This window comes from Sceloporus occidentalis, unplaced genomic scaffold, assembly GCF_023333645.1.
Source record: "Sceloporus occidentalis isolate IW3139 unplaced genomic scaffold, rSceOcc1.0.p SCAF_2, whole genome shotgun sequence".
Taxonomy (NCBI): Eukaryota; Metazoa; Chordata; class Lepidosauria; order Squamata; family Phrynosomatidae; genus Sceloporus; species Sceloporus occidentalis.
Window position 1 is genome coordinate 71,125,487 of NW_028316982.1, and position 18,976 is coordinate 71,144,462.

An 18,976-nucleotide genomic window follows, 5' to 3' on the forward strand; every position below is an offset into this window, starting at 1 on the left:
AAAGGGTTAACTGTGGGTGGGGGTACTCTCACTTTTTGAGGAGAGTTGACAACACTGGTGATGAGAGGGCAACTTTCCAAACAGATGGTTGTTGAAAGAGAATCTTCTGGATGGAGCTGAGGTGAAATGGGGGAAGAAGACCTGAGAGAGAGCAGCAAGACCTCGGCCTATGTCTCACTGCTAGTCAGGGGCATCAGGTTTGGGTTTATGTTACCACTGCTATGATAATTGCGGAATAGCGGTCTATAAATAAAAAAGTATTATTATTATTATTATTATTATTATTAATGTTTGGCTGACAAGACTAATATATAACTTACACTTTAAGTTTGTGCCTGGAGGACTAGTTTGTCCTCCATGTAGTGAGCTTCTGTTTCTCTAATGTTCCTTTCCTTAGAATAAATTTTTTTTCTTAAGTACTCTGCCTGTTTGCACTCCTTTTTCACTGGCTTTAACTCAGCTAGTTCCTCACTGGGTTGGCAAATACCGGTAGAAGTCTCAGCAACGTCCCAGTGCATTGCTAAGGTGTAACTGGTTAATCATTAGGTAGTGACAGCAAGTTGTTTTGGATAAAAGGTGATCTCAGGGGGTCCCATCCAACTCAGCAGGAATGGAAGGGGGCCATAGAGAACCTTCACACACTCATATCTCAAACTTAGAGAAATTATCAACCCCCATGCTAGACTATGCCAAATGAGTTCATAGGGAAATGAACTTCTTTCTAGATTGTATTGACCTTGGCCTTTCTGTGATACTTAAAACTGGGAGAAATATCAGACCACACAGCAGTAATCTACTTTTCAACCCTTTTATTCCATTGGGGTGTGATGGGTAGGGGTTTAGACTCAAATTATTCTGGGATACCTTGGATTCTGCTGTAATATTACTGTAATGTGCTTGCCCAATAATAGTCAGAGAAGAAGACAGCGAACTGTTAAGTGGTACTCCTGAGTTTTGCCGCTAATGGTCTAACATATGCAATTGCTGCTCTTCCAAAAATACTTTATAAAGTGTAACCTATAATGAGTTGTATGTTGGAGTGCTCCTAATCATTGCTTCCAGTTAAGTCATCCACAGTACTCTATTGCATTCCTTGTCCTACAAATGGTTAGCATATGTGGTACCTATATATAAACTGATAAATGTTCTGAGAATGTATGGGACTTACTGAACCTTAGCAATGAGTGTAGGCAAATTGCTTCCAGTAAGCCACACACAGCTATTTCATAAGGGAATTTTTTACTGAACACATAATAAAAAAAATAAGACCAGCATAATTGCATTAGGGACTAGCAAGTATTTGCTTTAGGAGGCTTCATAAAGATAAAATAAAAAGTGAATAAAATAATTAGCTGAGTATTATCAACCATAAGCTTCAAAGGTTTATTATGGTACCATCTGGAAGAGGCAGTCAGTGTTGACGTTCTCTCGCCAAAAATGGTCATGCCATGGTCCAGACTGGCTTTTCTTCAGTGGTTGTGTTTGCTTGCGGCCTCCAGAAGGCTTTTGTCAACCAAGTATGTCTAATTCTGGTGGATCTAGAGTTCCCCAGAATGATTCTAGGATCCTCTCTCAGAATGACTTCTCTGATTTGATAACAATGACAACGCTTACAAGCTTGACTGTTATCTTCAGAGATAGAACCTGTTAAAACGAGAGGATGTTACGCTGCAAACTAGAAACCTATGATTTGAATGGGATGATTCCGTTTTCATTATAAATCACTGATAACATTTTGACTGTATGCCTTCCAGTGTGTGGAAGGCCTTTTGACACTGATATAGAAGAAAAGATTCCCTATCTCTTAGGCCCGTTACAGACAGGCTAAAAAGTACGCGCGGAGCACATACTAGGGTTAAGAGGGGGCAGTGCTTCCACACGGCCGCCGCCATCGATACGTGACGACCGCGCCGCCTCCAAACAAGGCGGCACGGTTGTGATGTATTGGGGTCGCGGCAGGGCGCCTAGGGTGCCCTTTCTGCGACCCCGGAAGGAGCTCCGTTTCGGAGCTCCTTCCTGGTTTGGTCCGCTGGGCGCAGCCTTCAGACAGCTGCGCCCAGCGGACCAAAGGAGAAAGGGGCCAAACGGCCCCTTTCTCCTTCTCCCCGCCGCTGCGGGGTGTCCTTGGGGCTTGAAGCCCCAAGGACACCCCTTTCCAGGCTGCGGGGAAGGGGCCTTTTGCCGCTTCCCCGCAGCCCGGAAAGCGGCGGATTGGGGCCTCAGCGGCTGCCGCTCTAGCCACTGAGGCCCCGATCCGGCGGAAAAAGTTGCGCCTACAGGCCGCCCCTAAGGGGCGGTCTGTAACGCGCCTTAGAGTCACATAGTTATTTCAAGTGAGCCTAGCAATCTAATACTTCTAGGTACAGGTTGCAGCTCTAAGATATGTCATTTTGCACTAATGCACATCTGATTGTAGGGCTGTTACCTTGATCCTTTTTCTTTGGTAGACATTAAAAACTAAACTATCCCTCTGCAAAACTCTTTTTTATGAAGCACCAGTTAAAAAGAAGAGGGTGACAGGCATCCCATCATAATGAATACTGCTTTGAAATTTGTCCTTGGATACTTTATTCCACTGAACAAGAAGGTTTCTTTTCTATAGTGCACTGAAAGTATCCTGTTCACCTGAGTGAGGTTCTGCTTTACTTCTGAAGACAGAGAAGGAACTGAGAAATGTTATACTTTTTTTACTAGTTACAGAAACAAGTAAAAACTTAACCATTTTTAAAATTTTCACTTCTTGTTTATCACAGCCACATTTGATTTGCCTAAAGACAATGATAAGTCTTCCATTATAAACTGATAAAGGTATGCTAGTAGAACATAGAGATCAATTTTTCATACTAGATTCTGTTTTCCTTAGGTTCTTCTGTGGAAAAGCTTACCATTCAAGAAAAGAAAATTGAAAGCAAAGCTCATAGTGGTTGTCTAACTCCAAACATTATCTCACTATCTATAGGAGATTCATTTTTGGGTATGGTTGCCCATATACAAACTCCAGGAGATTTTTTTTGTCAGCGGATGGAAAATGGCTGTAAGTGTGCGTGTTTTAGTTATGCTGATGTGTAAACGCTTATGCAAAAAAAATGTTAATGTATAACAAAACGTTAAAAGAAGTTAAAGAGGTTTTTGCATGAATTCCCTCTTGAGGTGGGAGAAAGTGTCAGGAAAGAAACATTCCTGTGAAATGTATGTTGGTTCCAGTTTATTGTTTATGCAAGCTGTGCATTTTATAGTAAGTTGACTTACCATGAGAACTGACAAAAATGTTAACATAAAGAACTAAACCTATTCTCAATAATAGCTGAACTTCCAAGGAATCCAGTAAGTATTTGGAATAAGAGAAAAAGTAAGATCTCTTCTTATCCATGTATGCTTTAAAGATAGTATTTTGATTACACAAATGCTTATCTTCTCAGGCAAATTGTCTGAACTTCAAGTATCCCTGAATGAATACTGTGCCAGAATCTCTACTAGCAAAGATTTCTGCCCTGCAGTAGGAGATACATGCTGTGCTCAGTTTACAGGTAGGGGCAAGTTAGAAAGTATTTAGATGTTGTGCCTTTTAGTGTGCATGGCATTTCTCAGAATACAACTAGACTGGAGGCCCCTGGCTTCAGCCGTTTCCTCTCCTATGTTGTCATCACTATGTGTGAGAGGGAGAATAGAGGAGAGAAAGCAAATAGAGAAGTTAATGAGGGATGGGGATGGGAAGAGAGCAAAGAAAGATAAGCAAATCAGGAGGGAGTGCTAATGGGAAAGAACTTTAGGGATGAAAGAAGAATGGGTGGGGCTGGGAAACCTTGTCTCTTCCTGTCCAGCTTCATCAGAGACTTTTGGAGCAGAGGGGCAGAAGCTGTAACTTAAAAAATAATAATTAAAAATCAATTTCTGAAGGAGGCTGGGAGTAGAGAATTTCACATGCATAGCTGGGGATAGAATCACTGTTTGCACACCTACAGCAAGTTAGATTTTTTTAAAATCTATTTTTATTTTTCAGGAGACAAACAGTGGTATCGTGCATCAGTTTTGTCCTGTGCTTCTGAAAAAACAGTTCTTGTGGGTTATGTAGACTATGGAAATGCTGAAGTTCTTCACTTAAATAAACTTCGACCAATTGTTCCTGAATTAATGGAATTATCATTCCAAGCTATCAAGTGTACTCTAGCAGGTATGAAAAAAGTAAATAAATACAAATTAAGAATAGGTACAGTGATTCCCCCCCCCCCTACAAAATGGGGATTCTTTGTTAGCAACCTTAATGATGCTAGTTGGTGGCACAGAGCTGTATACGCCCTGAGTATATGTGCCTAACAACTTTCCTGAAAACCTGAGTAAAAAGACACAGCTACTGGAAAACAAAAACATGTGGGAGTGGATTTGTTGTCTCCTTAGAGGTAGCCAATACTCTTTAGCTTGCTCTGCATAGATATGTGAAGCAGCTTCTTAATCTAAACTGGTCCTTCAGATTTTTTTTATTGGAACTACCATTGTCCTTTGCTGTCTGCTGTGCTAGTTAGGGATTATGAGTTGTGTGATGTAATGGTTTGAGCTTTGGACTAGGACACTGGGAAACCATGGTTTGAATCCCGGCTCAGCCATGGAAACTCACTTGGTTACTTTGGTCAGATCACACTCTTTCAGACAGAGGGTGGCAATGGCAAACCCCCTCTGAAGAAACTTGCCAAAAAAACCCAATGGTAAGTCACACATTACAAGGCACACAACAACAACAAGAGCAGTGCCATCTAAACAGCCACACGTTTATCACCCTTCCATTGAAGAAACATGTTTATTATTTTGTAGGTATTTTGTAGGCCTCCCACCCTGAATCCATTATTAGAACCAATTATAGCCTGCTGTGATGCTTTTAATGACTGCTGATAAAATCTCTCAGATAAAGGCTGATCTAGACATGGACATTATAACAGAAACAATAAGAGAGGTGTCCAATGACTCCACGGTGCATGTTAGACTGGATCATTTTGAGTTAGTAAATACTGATGAAGTGGACAAGCTCCTTGGAAGTGTAAGGAGAACAACCTGCTCCTTCGATCCTTGCCCATCATGGTTGACCGTTCAAGGAGGGGATGCAACAAAAACTTTGTTACATCTTATAATGAATGCATCCCTAAAGGAGGGAATATTTCCAACAAAATTAAAACAAGCGATAGTGAGACCGCTTTTAAAGAAGCCCTCTCTAGATCCCCTACTGAGAAACAACTACAGACCAGTCTCCCTGATACCATTTTTGGGCAAAGTGATTGAGAGGGCAGTTGCCCTCCAAGCTGTCTTGGATGAAGCAGATTATCTGGACCCATTTCAAACCGACTTCAGGGTGGGATACGGAGTTGAGATGGCCATGGTCGCCTTAGTCGATGACCTCCATCTGGGCATCGAGGGGAAGTGTGACCCTGTTGGTGCTCTTGGACATCTCAGCGGCTTTCGATACCATTGACCATGGTATCCTTCTGGAATGCCTGAGGTAGTTAGGCATTGGGGGCACTGCGCTCCAGTGGTTCCGATCCTACCTCTTGGGTAGATTCCAGATGGTGGAGCTGGGGGGCAGCTGCTCTGCTAAAAGAGATCTGACATCTGATGTCTCTCAGGGCGCCATCCTGTCCCTCATGTTGTTTAATATTTACATGAAACTGCTGGGAGAGATCATCCAGAGACATGGGGCGTTGTGTTATCAGTACGCTGATGACACCCAAGTATATTTCTCTATTTTTCCGACTGATGCAATGACTAGTGATGGCATCTCTCTGCTGGATGCCTGCCTTGGGTCGGTAATGGGCTGGATGAGGGAAAACAAACTCAAATTGAATCCAGGGAAAACAGAGGTACTAGTGATAGGTTCCCCAAATCCAGGGATGGAGATTTACCAACCGGTCCTGGACAGGATCACACTTCCCTTAAAGAATGAAGGTACGCAGTTTGGGGATACTTCTGGATCCATCTCTACAGTTATCATCTCAAGTAGATGCGATGGCCAGAAGTGCCTGGTATCAACTTCGGCTGATATGCCAACTGCGTTCCTACCTGGACCGAAAGGACCTTGAAGCAGTAGTACTTGCACTGGTAATCTCTCATCTTGACTTCTGTAATGCGCTCTACATGGGACTACCTCGGTACCAAATTCGGAAGCTTCAATTGGTGCAAAATGCGGCAGCCAGATTGGTCACAGGAACACCTAGGACTGACCATATTACACCTGTACTAAAATCTCTTCACTGGCTGCCAATTAGCTTCCGGGCGCAGTACAAAGTGTTGGTTATTACCTTTAAAGTTTTAAAGTCCTACATGGCTTGGGCCCGAGTTACTTGAAGGAACGCCTCTCCCTACATAATCCGCCCCGCACTCTCAGAACATCTGGGAAGAATCTATTGGATTATCCAAATACCAGATTGTATCAACTTCCCACAAAGCATTTACTATCATGGCCCCTAAACTGTGGAATAGCCTACCCGACTTATCACTACCTTAGAAGCCTTTAGGAAAGCGATTAAGACGGATCTCTTTTGGTGGGCTTATCCCCCAGATCTCCTATAAATAAACATAAAGGGACATCCCACTCAGAGTATGTTAAATGGACTAGATGATGATATATTGATTTTAATGTGATATCATGATTTTATACTGTATTTTATATGAAATTGTATTTTTATTGTTATAATTGTAAGCCTGCCTCGATCTGTAGGGAGAGGCGGGAAATACAAATAAACTATATTTTTATTATTATACGATATACATGACTGGGTGATAGGCATGCAAATATCTGATAATAGGGATGCTAAAATGTTACACTGCTGTTTTACAAGGGCAATATTTGATATCCAACTGTGGAAACAAGCTAGGTAATTTGTGAATGGTTAAAAGAAGAGAGGAAGTTTCTTTCTTTCTTTCTTTTCTTTCTTTTCTTTCTTTCTTTAGGTGTGAAGCCAAAATCTAGAACCTGGTCCACAGAAGCAACTTCAGTCATGACCAAGCTACTTCAAAATAAAGTGGTCACCATAAAAGTAATAGATAAGAAGGAGAATACTTTTGTGGTAGAAATTACAGATGAATTAATAACTCCAATAGTAGATGTCTCCAGTTACCTTTTGAAATCAGGATATGCGGTAGAAGAATCTCCTTCTGTGAGAATGGCTGAAACAAGGATTGGTTCATTGGAAGAAGTGAGTGGTAAGTTTGTTACTGGAATAAGTATCTGGTTTCATAGTGTAGCTTTGGCATGACTTACACATTAAGTGAACAAAGATTGGTGTTTAGGAATAAAACTATACCATCATTTCCCCTTGGAACACAAGTTGTAAGTGTTGCTTTAAAAGCAAAGTTTACATGTTGCCTGTGTCTTCATTACACCAAAGGTAGGGTTGTGGCATATTTACTGAGATAATTACACCAGTATGAATATAGAACAAAAATGATTTGAGTGATTATTCATATTTTTTGTATTTTTTATAGATCAAAAGGTGGACCTTGTTGATCCATCCTGGGTCACATTAACAGTCAAGCAGGTGGTAAATGTCATGGTGTGTGTGCTGTACAATCCCAGTGAATTCTACTGCCAGTTGTTAAACAGTCACGGTACATTTTTGTTTGTTTGTTTTGAATATTCTATCCTGAACATTGGTATTGCATTTTAGAGGTTTGTGGCTTCTTACTGGTAACTGCTTCTGTTCCTGGGTCCTGTCGTATGTATGGTTGTCCTGGTCACATACCTAAATAACAGTCAGAAATCTCACAGGTGTTGTCTTGCTTTTCTTTCACTCACACAGCAGATTATACAAATAATTACACTTAGCTTTTTCTTCAAGATAGAAAAGATATTGGAAAGTGTTTTTTCTTCTGACATAACATTCATATTAATGTCTTGCTGGTTTTTCATTTAAAATATTAATACACTAGAATAGGATAGGGTAGAGAATATGTGGCCCATATGATGCTGGATTGCAGTTCCCAGAATTTTTTACTATTGATAGTATTGGCTAAGGTTAATAGATGCTGTCCAATGCAGAGGGTAAGCCACATTCTGATTGTTGAAGTAGGGAAGTGTGACAGAGTGCATAATACCATTAGCTGTTTCCTGACATTACTTTATAGCTGTTTATTTAATCTACATTAAAGTTCATTACTTTTTCTCTAAACATTTCACACCTCATGCCATATAATTATGTAGTTATTGCAACAGTAGTACTGATCGATGTAATTTTTAAAAATAATTTCTATTTATGAAGCTTTAATCGATTGAAGTTACATACTGAATGGAAGACTATTACAGGATGAATATGCCTTATCCGAAATTTAAAATCTTCCAAAATAAAAACCTTCCATGGGTGGCTGAGCTTGTGATACCTTTGCTTTCTGATAGTTCAATGCACATAGACTTTGTTTCATACACAAAATTATGTAAAAGATTGTATAAAATTACCTCCAGCATATGTGTGTAAGAAACACACTTGAGTTTTATCTTCAAGCTATGTGTGTGTGTGTGTGTGTGTGTGTGTGTGTGTGTGTGTGTATGTATACTCCAAAATCTTCAAAAGGTTTTTAAAAATTCAACATCTGAATTCCCTGGTATTTTGGATAAAGGCTACTCAACCTGTACTCTGATTAAATTTTAATAACTATTTTACAGTCTGAAATGATAGGTAAGGGTAAAGTGTTTCAGTCTTACTTTTCCAGATTTGATTGCATTAGAAGAACTCAATTTATCTTTAGCGGAGTACTGCCAGAAATCAGCTCCAAATGTTTCCAAAGTCACAAAGGGTGATCTGTGTTGTGCTTACTTCTCTGGTAAGTTTGTTTCCTGTATGGTACTGATCCCCCCCCCCTATAAATTAGTTTCCTAGAAGGAATAAATCCTCAAGGGAAGTTTGGTTATATGTGTATGTGAAGTCTTAAATATTTGCTATGTTGAAAAAGCAAACTATAAGTGTTAGGATTTCTTCTGACAGCCAGTTTTGAATTCCACTGCATAGCAGAATTTACCTGCTACAAATTAATTAATTAAAAGATTAGTAAAACAGATCTGCAGAATTTTCTAAGCTTTGATGTACTGATAACTCTGAACAGGATTTTTCCATGTTTCCTGAATTCCAGTTGAACAAATTTAGTTTTTCAGAGAAAGAAACATCAGTGCGGAATGAGAAGAAAGTATGCATCTGTTTTATATTTGTATACACCAAAATAACATAATGAGAAAGGTCAAACACTCTATTTTTGAAGAGAAAGTAAATTTGTCTGCTTAGTATGGAAGTGTACAGTATTTGGATCCAAAAGCTACATTAATGCTGGCTCAGAATGTAGGGGCCATGTACGTGTATGTATGTATGTATGTTTCAGTGATACTCTTCCCTCCTTTTCTGTTGAGCCTCACTCTTAGCAGCCTGATATATTTCATTCTTCTCTCCATTACTAGCAGTGGTAGAGCAGGGAATTGAGACAGAGTGGAATTAGGGCATTCCTAGGAGCCTGCATGTTGTGCAATCTGAGTAGTTAGATAGTATGAAATGTTTGTGCTTTTCATTCAATTCAGATGACGGTAGATGGTACCGAGCCTTGGTGAAAAATGCTGCTTCTGTTGAAGTCTGTCAAGTTTTGTTTGTGGATTATGGAAATTGTGAAGAAGTTACTATGGATAATATCAGGCCAATTTCAGCAACTTTTATGAAACTTCCTTTTCAGGCAGTCAAGTGTGGTCTATCAGGTAAAGTTCTTGGTTTTCAGTAGTAAAATAATCTGTCAAACTGCAAATAAGATAGAAATTTACCTTGTAAACAACATCAGTAATCTTTTGCTGAGTATGAAACTAAATATGGTCTAATGTAGGGATTTGTAACCCAGAGATAATCCAGCCATAATCGCATTCTCTGGACGGCATAGAGGAGCAATTCATATACTACTGGGTTATTACTTGTATGCATACAGATGATGCAGAAGTCCAAAGTCAGGGTTTTTTTTATGTTTTAACAGTTGGCTCCTTCTCTCTTCATATCAGTTTTTAAATTTGCTGCCTATGTAGCAAGATGTATTTTCCTTTGATCAAACAACTTTCAGTTTGGCAGAGAGAAAAAAATACAAAATAAAAAATGTTAAATATATAGAAGGAAAACACCTGTTGGGGACTCTGACTTTGCTCATGTGTGTTTGGCAACATAAAAGAAAAGAAAGTAAAAGGCATAGATCAAGGAAACAGAAACGGTTCTGCTGACTGTTCTCCAGCAAATTGTGATCCAAGAAAAATTAATTAATTCACCTCAGATAACTGCAAAGCAACAAGTCTCTAGGTCATTAATGATGTAACATTAAAAAAAGTATTTATTTCAACAAGTGACAGTGAATTGGATGGCCAATTGGTCCCCAGGATGGCCCCATCCTGGGGACCAATTCAGGCTAGCACCCAGGGCAGAAAAGCATGGGCCAAGCTCATGCTTTTCTATCCTGTCTGCTCAGCCCCTAGGATCACCGGCCCCATTTCAAATGCCCATAAGCACCAGATTTTATAGGTTTAGTTCAGATGCATCGACAAATTTTCATAAAACGTTTATGTCTCATTATTGGGTCCATAAATACCCATTAAATGCATTATCTTGCCATTCCATTTATTTTCCACAATTAATCTACCTAGTCCCATCTTCAAAAATCAATTTATGTCATTTGATTTATGTAAAACCATTCCTTTTATTGTTTTTTTGTGGGGTTTTCGGGCTATGAGGCCATGTTCTAGAAGAGTTTCTTCCTGACATTTCGCCAGCATCTGTGGCTGGCATCTTCAGAGAATGCTGGTATGGAACAGAGGGGGGTATATATGTATTGTGTGATCCTGGGTAGGGAGGAGTGATTTCCATGTTAATCTGTGTATTGTTCTGTTGTTGAATGGCATGTGCACCATTTTGTCCCCCGAGGCTTGCCATCTGTGTGAGCTCAAGTCCATGTATGTCAAGCCCTGAGGCGGGTGGACTGTATGTCCCAATATTATGTGGACTGCTCCTTTGTACCATCCAAAGAATTAGGAGTTTGTGTTTACTGTGAATGTTTTATTTATTTATTTATTTATGGTATTTATACCCCGCCCTTCAGCCCTAAAGGCTATCAGAGCGGTTTTACAATTATTATTTTTAATTAGATGGTTCGCTGCCCTCAGGCTTACAGTCTTCCTATAGTGAAGAATGAACACTTATCATTTACTTATTCTTTGAAAAACAGTATAATGCTCATATTACTTTCTTAATTACCTTTTAATCCAACCTTTCTCAACAAACCTCTAGCCTCAAGAAGGCACTGGAGCTCAGGTAGCTGTTCAATCAAGTAGCTGTTCAAAGTGGCTTATGCATTTTTGAAATACTGGGAGCAAATTTTGCAGTCTAATTTTCTTGTTGCATTGTACTTGTGTCTCTAAACTTTGTGGGCTAAATACAATTACTATTCTTACTTAGAGCAGAACCATTGACTCACTTGCTGAACAATAAGTAAAACTTAGGTCATTGTTTCAGTAGATGATAGAAATTAGCAATTGCATGTGGCCCAATGGTACTTATCTCTAGCAAGGGTGTCAAAATTGATGATCTCAAAAGCATTATATGAAGATGAAATGTGCTTTTGTAACACTTTATTTTCTTAGGTGTAAGGCCAGTAAATGATGAATGGACAAAAGAAGCAACAACAACACTTCAGACATTCATAGCTGGAAAGAAGCTTCAGGCCAAAGTAGTTTCTTTAATCAATAATAGTGCTGAAGTAGAACTTATTGATAATACTACTGGCAGTCCTGTAATGATAAATGACATTCTAATTGAAAGACATTTGGCTTTTAAAAAGGAGATCATTCCAAATCAGAAAATGCCTTCAGATGAATTAGTAGCCTGTTATTTTCAAGGTAATCTTTCTGTCTTTTGAATGGCACTAGCATCAAATATCTGGGATTTTTTTTTTAAAAAAAAGTCTTGTTTGTAACTGCTGAGTTGTTGGAACATGCTAGCCAGAAAATATAAGACATTTTTGAATCACCAGCCATGTTTCAGACGTTTTATTGATATGGCTTGGTCATTATTAACACATTTATTGAAAGTGAGTGAAATTTGGTGGTCATTGGTAGATAAGGCACCAAAGCACTAATAAATTTTAGCAATGCAGATATCAATTTTAATAAAAAAATTAATCTTGTACAAAATAGTGTTCGTTGAGATTTGTCTCCCTCACATATAAATAAGCAAGGTCACTTTATACATGAGTGAATTGTAAACCATGCCCTTTAAAAATAAACTTCAGGGATATCATTTAATCTACAAACTAATGTGGATTAATATTAGATAGTCTATAACAGAAGAAAATATAATTTCAAGAGAACATTGGTATTTGAATTTAGGATTTTGAAGTTCTACTTTGAACAGTCAGAATGCTAGGTGAAGAGGTCTCCTGCAATTTAGGTGATCTTTAGATGCTAACCAGGGTGGGGTGGAGTGGAGTGGGGAACAAATGAGGTTATCAGTTGCTGATCAGCTCAGACTGCTGCTAAAAATACCAGTATGGCTCATTGAAGAATATAATTATTGTCTTAATAGTAGTTACTGCATATTTTATTTGACTCTTCATTTTGCAGGTGAGAGTCTTATGGTATTCCATTTTTATTTTTATTTTTCACTGTAGTTCCCATCAGTTCTGACCAAGATAGCCAGTAAAGGATTGTAGTAGTGGTAGTCCAACAATATCTGCAAAAGCAATTGGCCACTGATTGTGAAGTATGAAAGGGCCCATTACTCTATTTTGTGCAGTGTTAAAGGGCCCTAGGTCCCATTTATTGTTAACACAGTGTCATACAACTAATGGCTGATCATTTTCCTGTGAAATCTGTTATGTACAACACTTCATAAATTTTGATCTCTGATATTACAGAAATGTCTCCAACTATACAATGGAAAACAGCCAAATTTGCAGTTGGTGAAACAGTACCTGTACATGTATTAGATGTGGTAAACCCTGGCTTATTCTATGTTGTACCAACAAAACCTATAGGTAAGATTCAGAGTATGCTGCATGAAGAAAAGTGTTCTTTGCCATTAGTTCATACGTAATAGGAAATCATGTTTTTCACCGAGTAAATGAGGAATGGCAAACCTTGGGCTTTACACTTCCCCTGTCCTTTTTCCCCCTTCTTTTTTCTTTGTAGTGCTTTGTTAGTCGATATGATGTCTCTGCTTCCTTCCTATTTGAAATGTTTCAGCAGATCAGAACAAAGTTTATATTTCAAGAACTGCCCAACATTCATGGGTTACTTGCCTTTTATGTTTATGTTTTGTGTCTTACCTCCCCCCAACCTTCTTACAGTATACTTACAAAATGTACTTAAAGTTGCTAAATCATATCTGATTCTCCTCTGTTGAAACAAATACAGTCTGCCCTCCCCATATGTGGGAGATCCATTCCGGATTCCCCCCCCCCACCCGCATATGGGGAAAAGGGCGTATGCTCAAGCCCCATAAAAAATAATGGGGTGCATGCTCGTGGCGGCATGGGTATGCACCCCATTACTTTTGCTGGGGCTTGCCTTCCATGTAAGCTCAAAGCCTCAAAAGGCAAGCCCGCCTATGGGGAGGACTGACTGTAGTAAATGAATCTACTAAACCATAGTCCAATGAAAGCCCCTTATATTTCGAGAAGTTTATCAAAATAAAATCTTAGCGTTTTGACATTATTCCCCAAATAGGAAGCACACAACAAAAAACAAAAACCTTTTCGTTGAAAGTAAAAATGTATGGTTAGACTTAGATCTCCTCAAAAGCAATTCAGGCCATAAATCATCTTCTCATTCCCAGCTCAGAATATGTAGTAGTTAATCTGTACCTGTTCTTTCAGTCAGGAAATTGCTTCTAGAAAAGTGAAATAGTGCAGAGTTTAATTTTTAACATTTGAATTGTTTGGAAATTATGTTTGGTTCAATTTTAGTGGATCCACAGGATCTCCATAAGCTAATGACTGAACTTGCAGATTACTGCAGCTTTCAGAATGATTGCATCTTGGAACCAAAAGTTGGTGAACCCTGTTGTGCCAGATTCTCAGGTGAGGGAATACATTTAGAATATTGAATATCTTATTTTTATAACTCCTGTAATGCTTCGAAAGATACGTCTTGGATGAAATGACTTGCTTATTTCTGACTACATGGTGCCTGTGTTTATTTCTAATTATTGAATGCTAGGCCAGATGGATGAAATGGTATTGCATGAAAGAGCCACAATGACCAGTCAGAGATTCAGGGAGCTTAAATTTAAATGTCAGAAGGACCAGAACCACAGTACAAATGTCTTAACCTCTTTTTAGTCTGTATGATAGTGTGCTCTTGTGATGTAAATTAATCACAAATAAGATGACATGTAAAGTTTGCCAAATGGTGAAAACCATGCTGGCAGTATGCAATCTAAGGCAGAGCAGCTTTCCTGGTCCAGGGACTTGTTCGTGTGCTCCACTGTACCTCTATTCCCTTGTTTTGTTTTTTTTCTAAAATAATTTTAAAAACTGATTTAGCCTTTCCACAGTGCCTTCTAGAGCGCCAAGGGAGACATTTAATCATGTTCTGCTTGGGATTGGGCTACTCTTTAAAAAAAACAGGATATAATAGGTGAGGCAGTTCCTCCTCAGTGCCCCATAGAAACTATGGAGAGACCTTTTCATTAATTAAAAATCAGTGGGGAATTATGCAATCTACATGAGATACTGTACACTCCTGTTTTTGGACAGTCCCAGTGAAAAAGGTTTACCTTTCCTGGAGGTAGAAACATCAAAGAGTTAAGTTCCAGTTGCTTGGTTCTCTTTTCTTTAAGATTCCTTTGTCACAACTAAAACATTCTGTCCTCAAATGCAGAAAATATATCCAGGGATAGCCATGTTGGCCATACTACAAAATACAATTACATCCAAAATCCACAGAACAGCAATGCCCTTATTGGGCCAACCAAAAATACAAAAAAAACATTGTGCAAGTTTTCAGAGTTCCACTGACTTCTTCATCCAGCAAAGGTGTTAAAGATCATACAGGAGAAGAAAAAACATGACAATGTCAGAGTCACAGGGCTCCAGTTTATCAAAATTTTTGTTGTTGTTGACAGTTAAGATAGTCTGGAGGAATAACAATGCAGGCAGAGACTATTCAGATGGCCTCTGGACAGCGATATGTCTTTTATTCACACAATAACAAACTTTCCAAAGTAAACCTTGGATTTTTTTTTTTTTTTTTTTTTTGTCTCACTTTTCTAGGTGATAACAAATGGTATCGTGCTCTTGTTCTGGGAATTTCCATTTCAGAAGTGAAAGTAGCATATGCAGACTATGGAAATGTGGAAGTGTTGCCAAATTCTAAACTTCTACCAATAACAGCCCCCTTCTTGAAGTTACCTTTTCAAATACTGAAATGTTCCCTAGCAGGTAGAAAATGAACCATTGACATCTATCAAGTAGTAAATATCTGGAATTTATATTTACATATACAGGTCTAAATCTAGTAGTTCTAACTATAGTAGATCCATTGAATCAGTGAAAATTCCATAAGTGATAACTTGTAAAGTTCCTATTTATTGAATGGACCTACACCAAATTGGGACAAACAATTGATGTAAGGCTATTGTCTTTGATCTTAATGTATTAATAAACACTGCAAATATATATATATATTTAACTGGGTGGCAGCACCACAAAACTAAATAGACTTCCTGTGGAGTTCATATATATGGGATTATGCCGTTAATTATCTAGACTTTTAAGTTAAGGTTTATCTGTATTCTAGGAATTACAAAACCAGATGGAAATTGGTCCATACAAGTAACAGAGAAGCTCAAAAACCTCTTACTTAATGAGTGTGTGATGATTACAGTTAAAGGAGTTAATGCAACTGTTCATGAAGTAACTGTCCAGAAAAATGGTGAAAATTGTATTCTAGAGATAGCTGATGAGCAAGTAATTGAAAATTCAGTGAAAGATTGCAGCAGTGGAAATCGTAAGTATTTTACACAGTAGGCTTTTTTGTTTCTGCTACAATTGTATGTACTCCTTGTTTGGATTTGTAGAGTTGTCTGTTATCACATGTACAAGTGTGGAAATACCTTTCTTTGTTCATTCTCATTGCTTATTACTATCGATTTTATTTCTCTTAGAATGTGCGGAGAAATCTATGTGCTGTTGTACAGAATTGAAAAAGCAAGTAAGTATCTGTCTGGAATTTCAGTGCACTCGTCCCTCCACATTTGCTGGGGTTAGGGGCACAGGACCCCTGTGAATGTAAAAAAACTGCAAATAACAAAAATGCTATGTTTTTACTTGAGAGAACACCTCTCTAGGAATCTCTAGAGCCTCCAGTGCAACTCTGTGGTCAACATCTTCGAGACATTGACCATAGAATTGTTCTGGAGGAGCTACAGATGCCTAGTGGAAAATTCTCTCTAGAAATCTCTAGGTCCTTCAGTGTGATGTTTGGTTAAAGTTGACCATAGAGTTGTACTGGAGGACCTAGATATTCCTAGAGAGAACGTATTAATAAAATCCATGAATAATACCACAAAAGTCAAAGCCACAAATGTGGAAGGATGAGTGTAATTTCACAGCTCATAAAATGGTTATGTTGAGACTATTATCTAAATCACTGTATACAGCTAATGAAACATAAAATGTTGCTAGCTGAAATTTAAGTGGGAAATAAAATGGTGTTCAGATTTCAGTGCAATTTGAGAGATGAGTGTGGAGCCAAAGATATCTTTCGAACAGACACAACGTCGTTACTCAGCTAGGTTTTGAAAATATAAAATTAAAAATAAAATATAAAATTATTGGTGTTAGAATTTTGCTTTAAAAAAACATTTGATGCAAGGAAGATAAGCTCTGGCAATGGTGGTCATGGAAGCATGGCATGAAACTGCATTCAGGTTAATATTTGGAAAGTCTGTATGTCTTCTTCAGTGAGGTATGTAATTTTCTTTAAAATGGCAGTACAATTGCAGGACCCTCAATGCACTATGAACTGGGCCATCTAGTGGTCCTTTTGGTAATAGACTGAGTAAAAAAACAAGACTGTTCAGTTCAATTGTAACTTGTGTAATTTCCTATCTTCTCATAGGTTGCAAAGCTTGAGCGGATTGTTTATTTACTATTAAAGGACCATTTTGGTGAAGATAAACTTCTTGAAATTATAAAGTCTTCAGAACAATGAAGGTTCACCTTAATATATGGCATTATATGCCTCTAGAATATAATGTTATATAATCATACTTGGGGAAAATGCCTGTCTAAAGGGTCAGTTTCTTTAGGATCAATGTGGAAAAGGCAGACATAAGTGCAATTGCTACTGCCAACTAGAGTAGATAGATTGAATCATTTGCTGAATGGTAAGTCAACAGTTAGATAAATCCCATTGATTTGGTAAGTCTGTTCTAATTAGGAATAGCAGTTAGATTTGGGCCAGAATAATTTAAGTCAGTAGAAGTTCTACCAATAACCTCAGAAGAATATAAATTGCACCCAGTATATTTAACATTGTTAAATAGTGGCTTGTGAAGATTCAGATACAATTAAAAGAGGCAGAATGCTAGCCTTCAGAAGAGGACAAGGTTGGTACTTGATTCCTCCTCATCTCTTATCAGTGTAACATTATGTTTTACTAGTGTTTGTGACAAAGATTAGCTTTCCAAGATGCTCATGTCCTGAGGTGTGATGACCTCTGATAGTGGGGATTATATTAATTTATAAAATAAAAGTAAGGAACCTTTGGTCTTTCAGATGTTTTGGTTTACAGTCCAACCTAGTATAGCTAGTGGTAAGGGATTGTGGGAGTTGTAGTTCAAAAGAGCAGGAGGGCCTAAATTTCCCATCTCAGCTGTAAAAAGTATCTCAAGCCAAAGAAGTAATTATTCTAAAGCTTTTTTCCCCATTAGAAATAATAGCCATAGCCCATGAAAGCATTAATTTAGGTTTAAATTTTAAGTTTAAGATTCTGTATTTAAGTTTTTAATGTGTTTAGCCTAATTTGAAATGGCTGCTGTTCAAAGTATTTTGAAACCTTCATAAGAAGATACAATTGTTACTTTGCTAATAAAATCATTGTCACTTTCTGAATTGTTGGTCTTTTTTGTGGAAATTATTTTGTGCATTTATTATTTAGCACTTTAATCCTAAACAGTTAGTTGAGATTTAACCCATTGGGCCTGAATAAACATGTACATGATAGTACTGTAAACCATACCAAGGAAATTATATTCTTATATCTTCATGCTTCTTCCATTCATGTTTTAACTAAATTGGTCTCACACAATGAATGCTGGGGCATATTGTTTGTAAATGTCAAATGTAAATGTAACTGATTTATGAGATAGTTGTAAACTATCTTTCTTTAAATTACTATATACAAAGCTGCATGTTATTATTATTATTATTAACCTTTATTCATGAAGCGCTGTAAATTGACATAGCGCTGTACATACAATCTTTTTAATTAGACGGTTCCCTGCCCTCGGGCTTACAATCTAAAAAGACATGACACAGAAGGAGAAGGGAGTGGTTGAGGGAAAGGGTAAGAGGTCCAGCAGTTCCTCTCTACCTCCAAGGCCTGGACCAAGGCAGATGGACTGGAGGGAGGGTTTGGCTTCATAATGGATGGTTATTCTTCTTCCAGGGAAAATACATACTCTCAAGTAGGATAATACATATACAGTACATAGCAATACAGGAAATGGTTTGATAAACAGGCACCAAAAGAACATCAAATAGTAAGCGACAATTATGCAATGCCTGGGAAGGCTTCTCTGAACAGGATGTTAGGCATGTGTGCCTAAAGAGGCCAGTACTAAGAGCTTGGTTATGGAATTGCTTGTACAAGGGGTGTAGCTTTATCTGCAAGAGTACAAATTAACCTAAAAGTCTGTGAAATCTAAGAGGAAGTGGTAGATCTGCAACAGTTCTTTGCAGAGTGCAGAAAAAATGCAAGATTTCTACA

General features: G+C 38.1%; 1 protein-coding gene across 5 annotated transcripts in view; it reads left to right on the forward strand.

Annotated features, from left to right (window-relative positions):
- The window catches only part of TDRD1 (tudor domain containing 1), a 42,250-nt gene extending 24,159 nt beyond the window's left edge, over positions 1-18,091 (forward strand). For all 5 annotated transcript variants that reach the window (XM_089509943.1, XM_089509945.1, XM_089509944.1 and 2 more), the window contains 14 exons: positions 2,864-3,034; positions 3,420-3,527; positions 4,001-4,171; positions 6,934-7,185; positions 7,468-7,590; positions 8,689-8,799; positions 9,542-9,712; positions 11,627-11,881; positions 12,898-13,017; positions 13,948-14,061; positions 15,256-15,423; positions 15,782-15,991; positions 16,149-16,195; positions 17,105-18,091. In XM_089509943.1, the coding sequence (XP_089366069.1) occupies positions 2,864-3,034; positions 3,420-3,527; positions 4,001-4,171; positions 6,934-7,185; positions 7,468-7,590; positions 8,689-8,799; positions 9,542-9,712; positions 11,627-11,881; positions 12,898-13,017; positions 13,948-14,061; positions 15,256-15,423; positions 15,782-15,991; positions 16,149-16,195; positions 17,105-17,197 (2,114 nt within the window). In that variant the 3' untranslated portion in view covers positions 17,198-18,091. The remainder of the gene's footprint in view (positions 1-2,863; positions 3,035-3,419; positions 3,528-4,000; positions 4,172-6,933; positions 7,186-7,467; positions 7,591-8,688; positions 8,800-9,541; positions 9,713-11,626; positions 11,882-12,897; positions 13,018-13,947; positions 14,062-15,255; positions 15,424-15,781; positions 15,992-16,148; positions 16,196-17,104) is intronic.
- Positions 18,092-18,976: the final 885 nt, after the last annotated feature.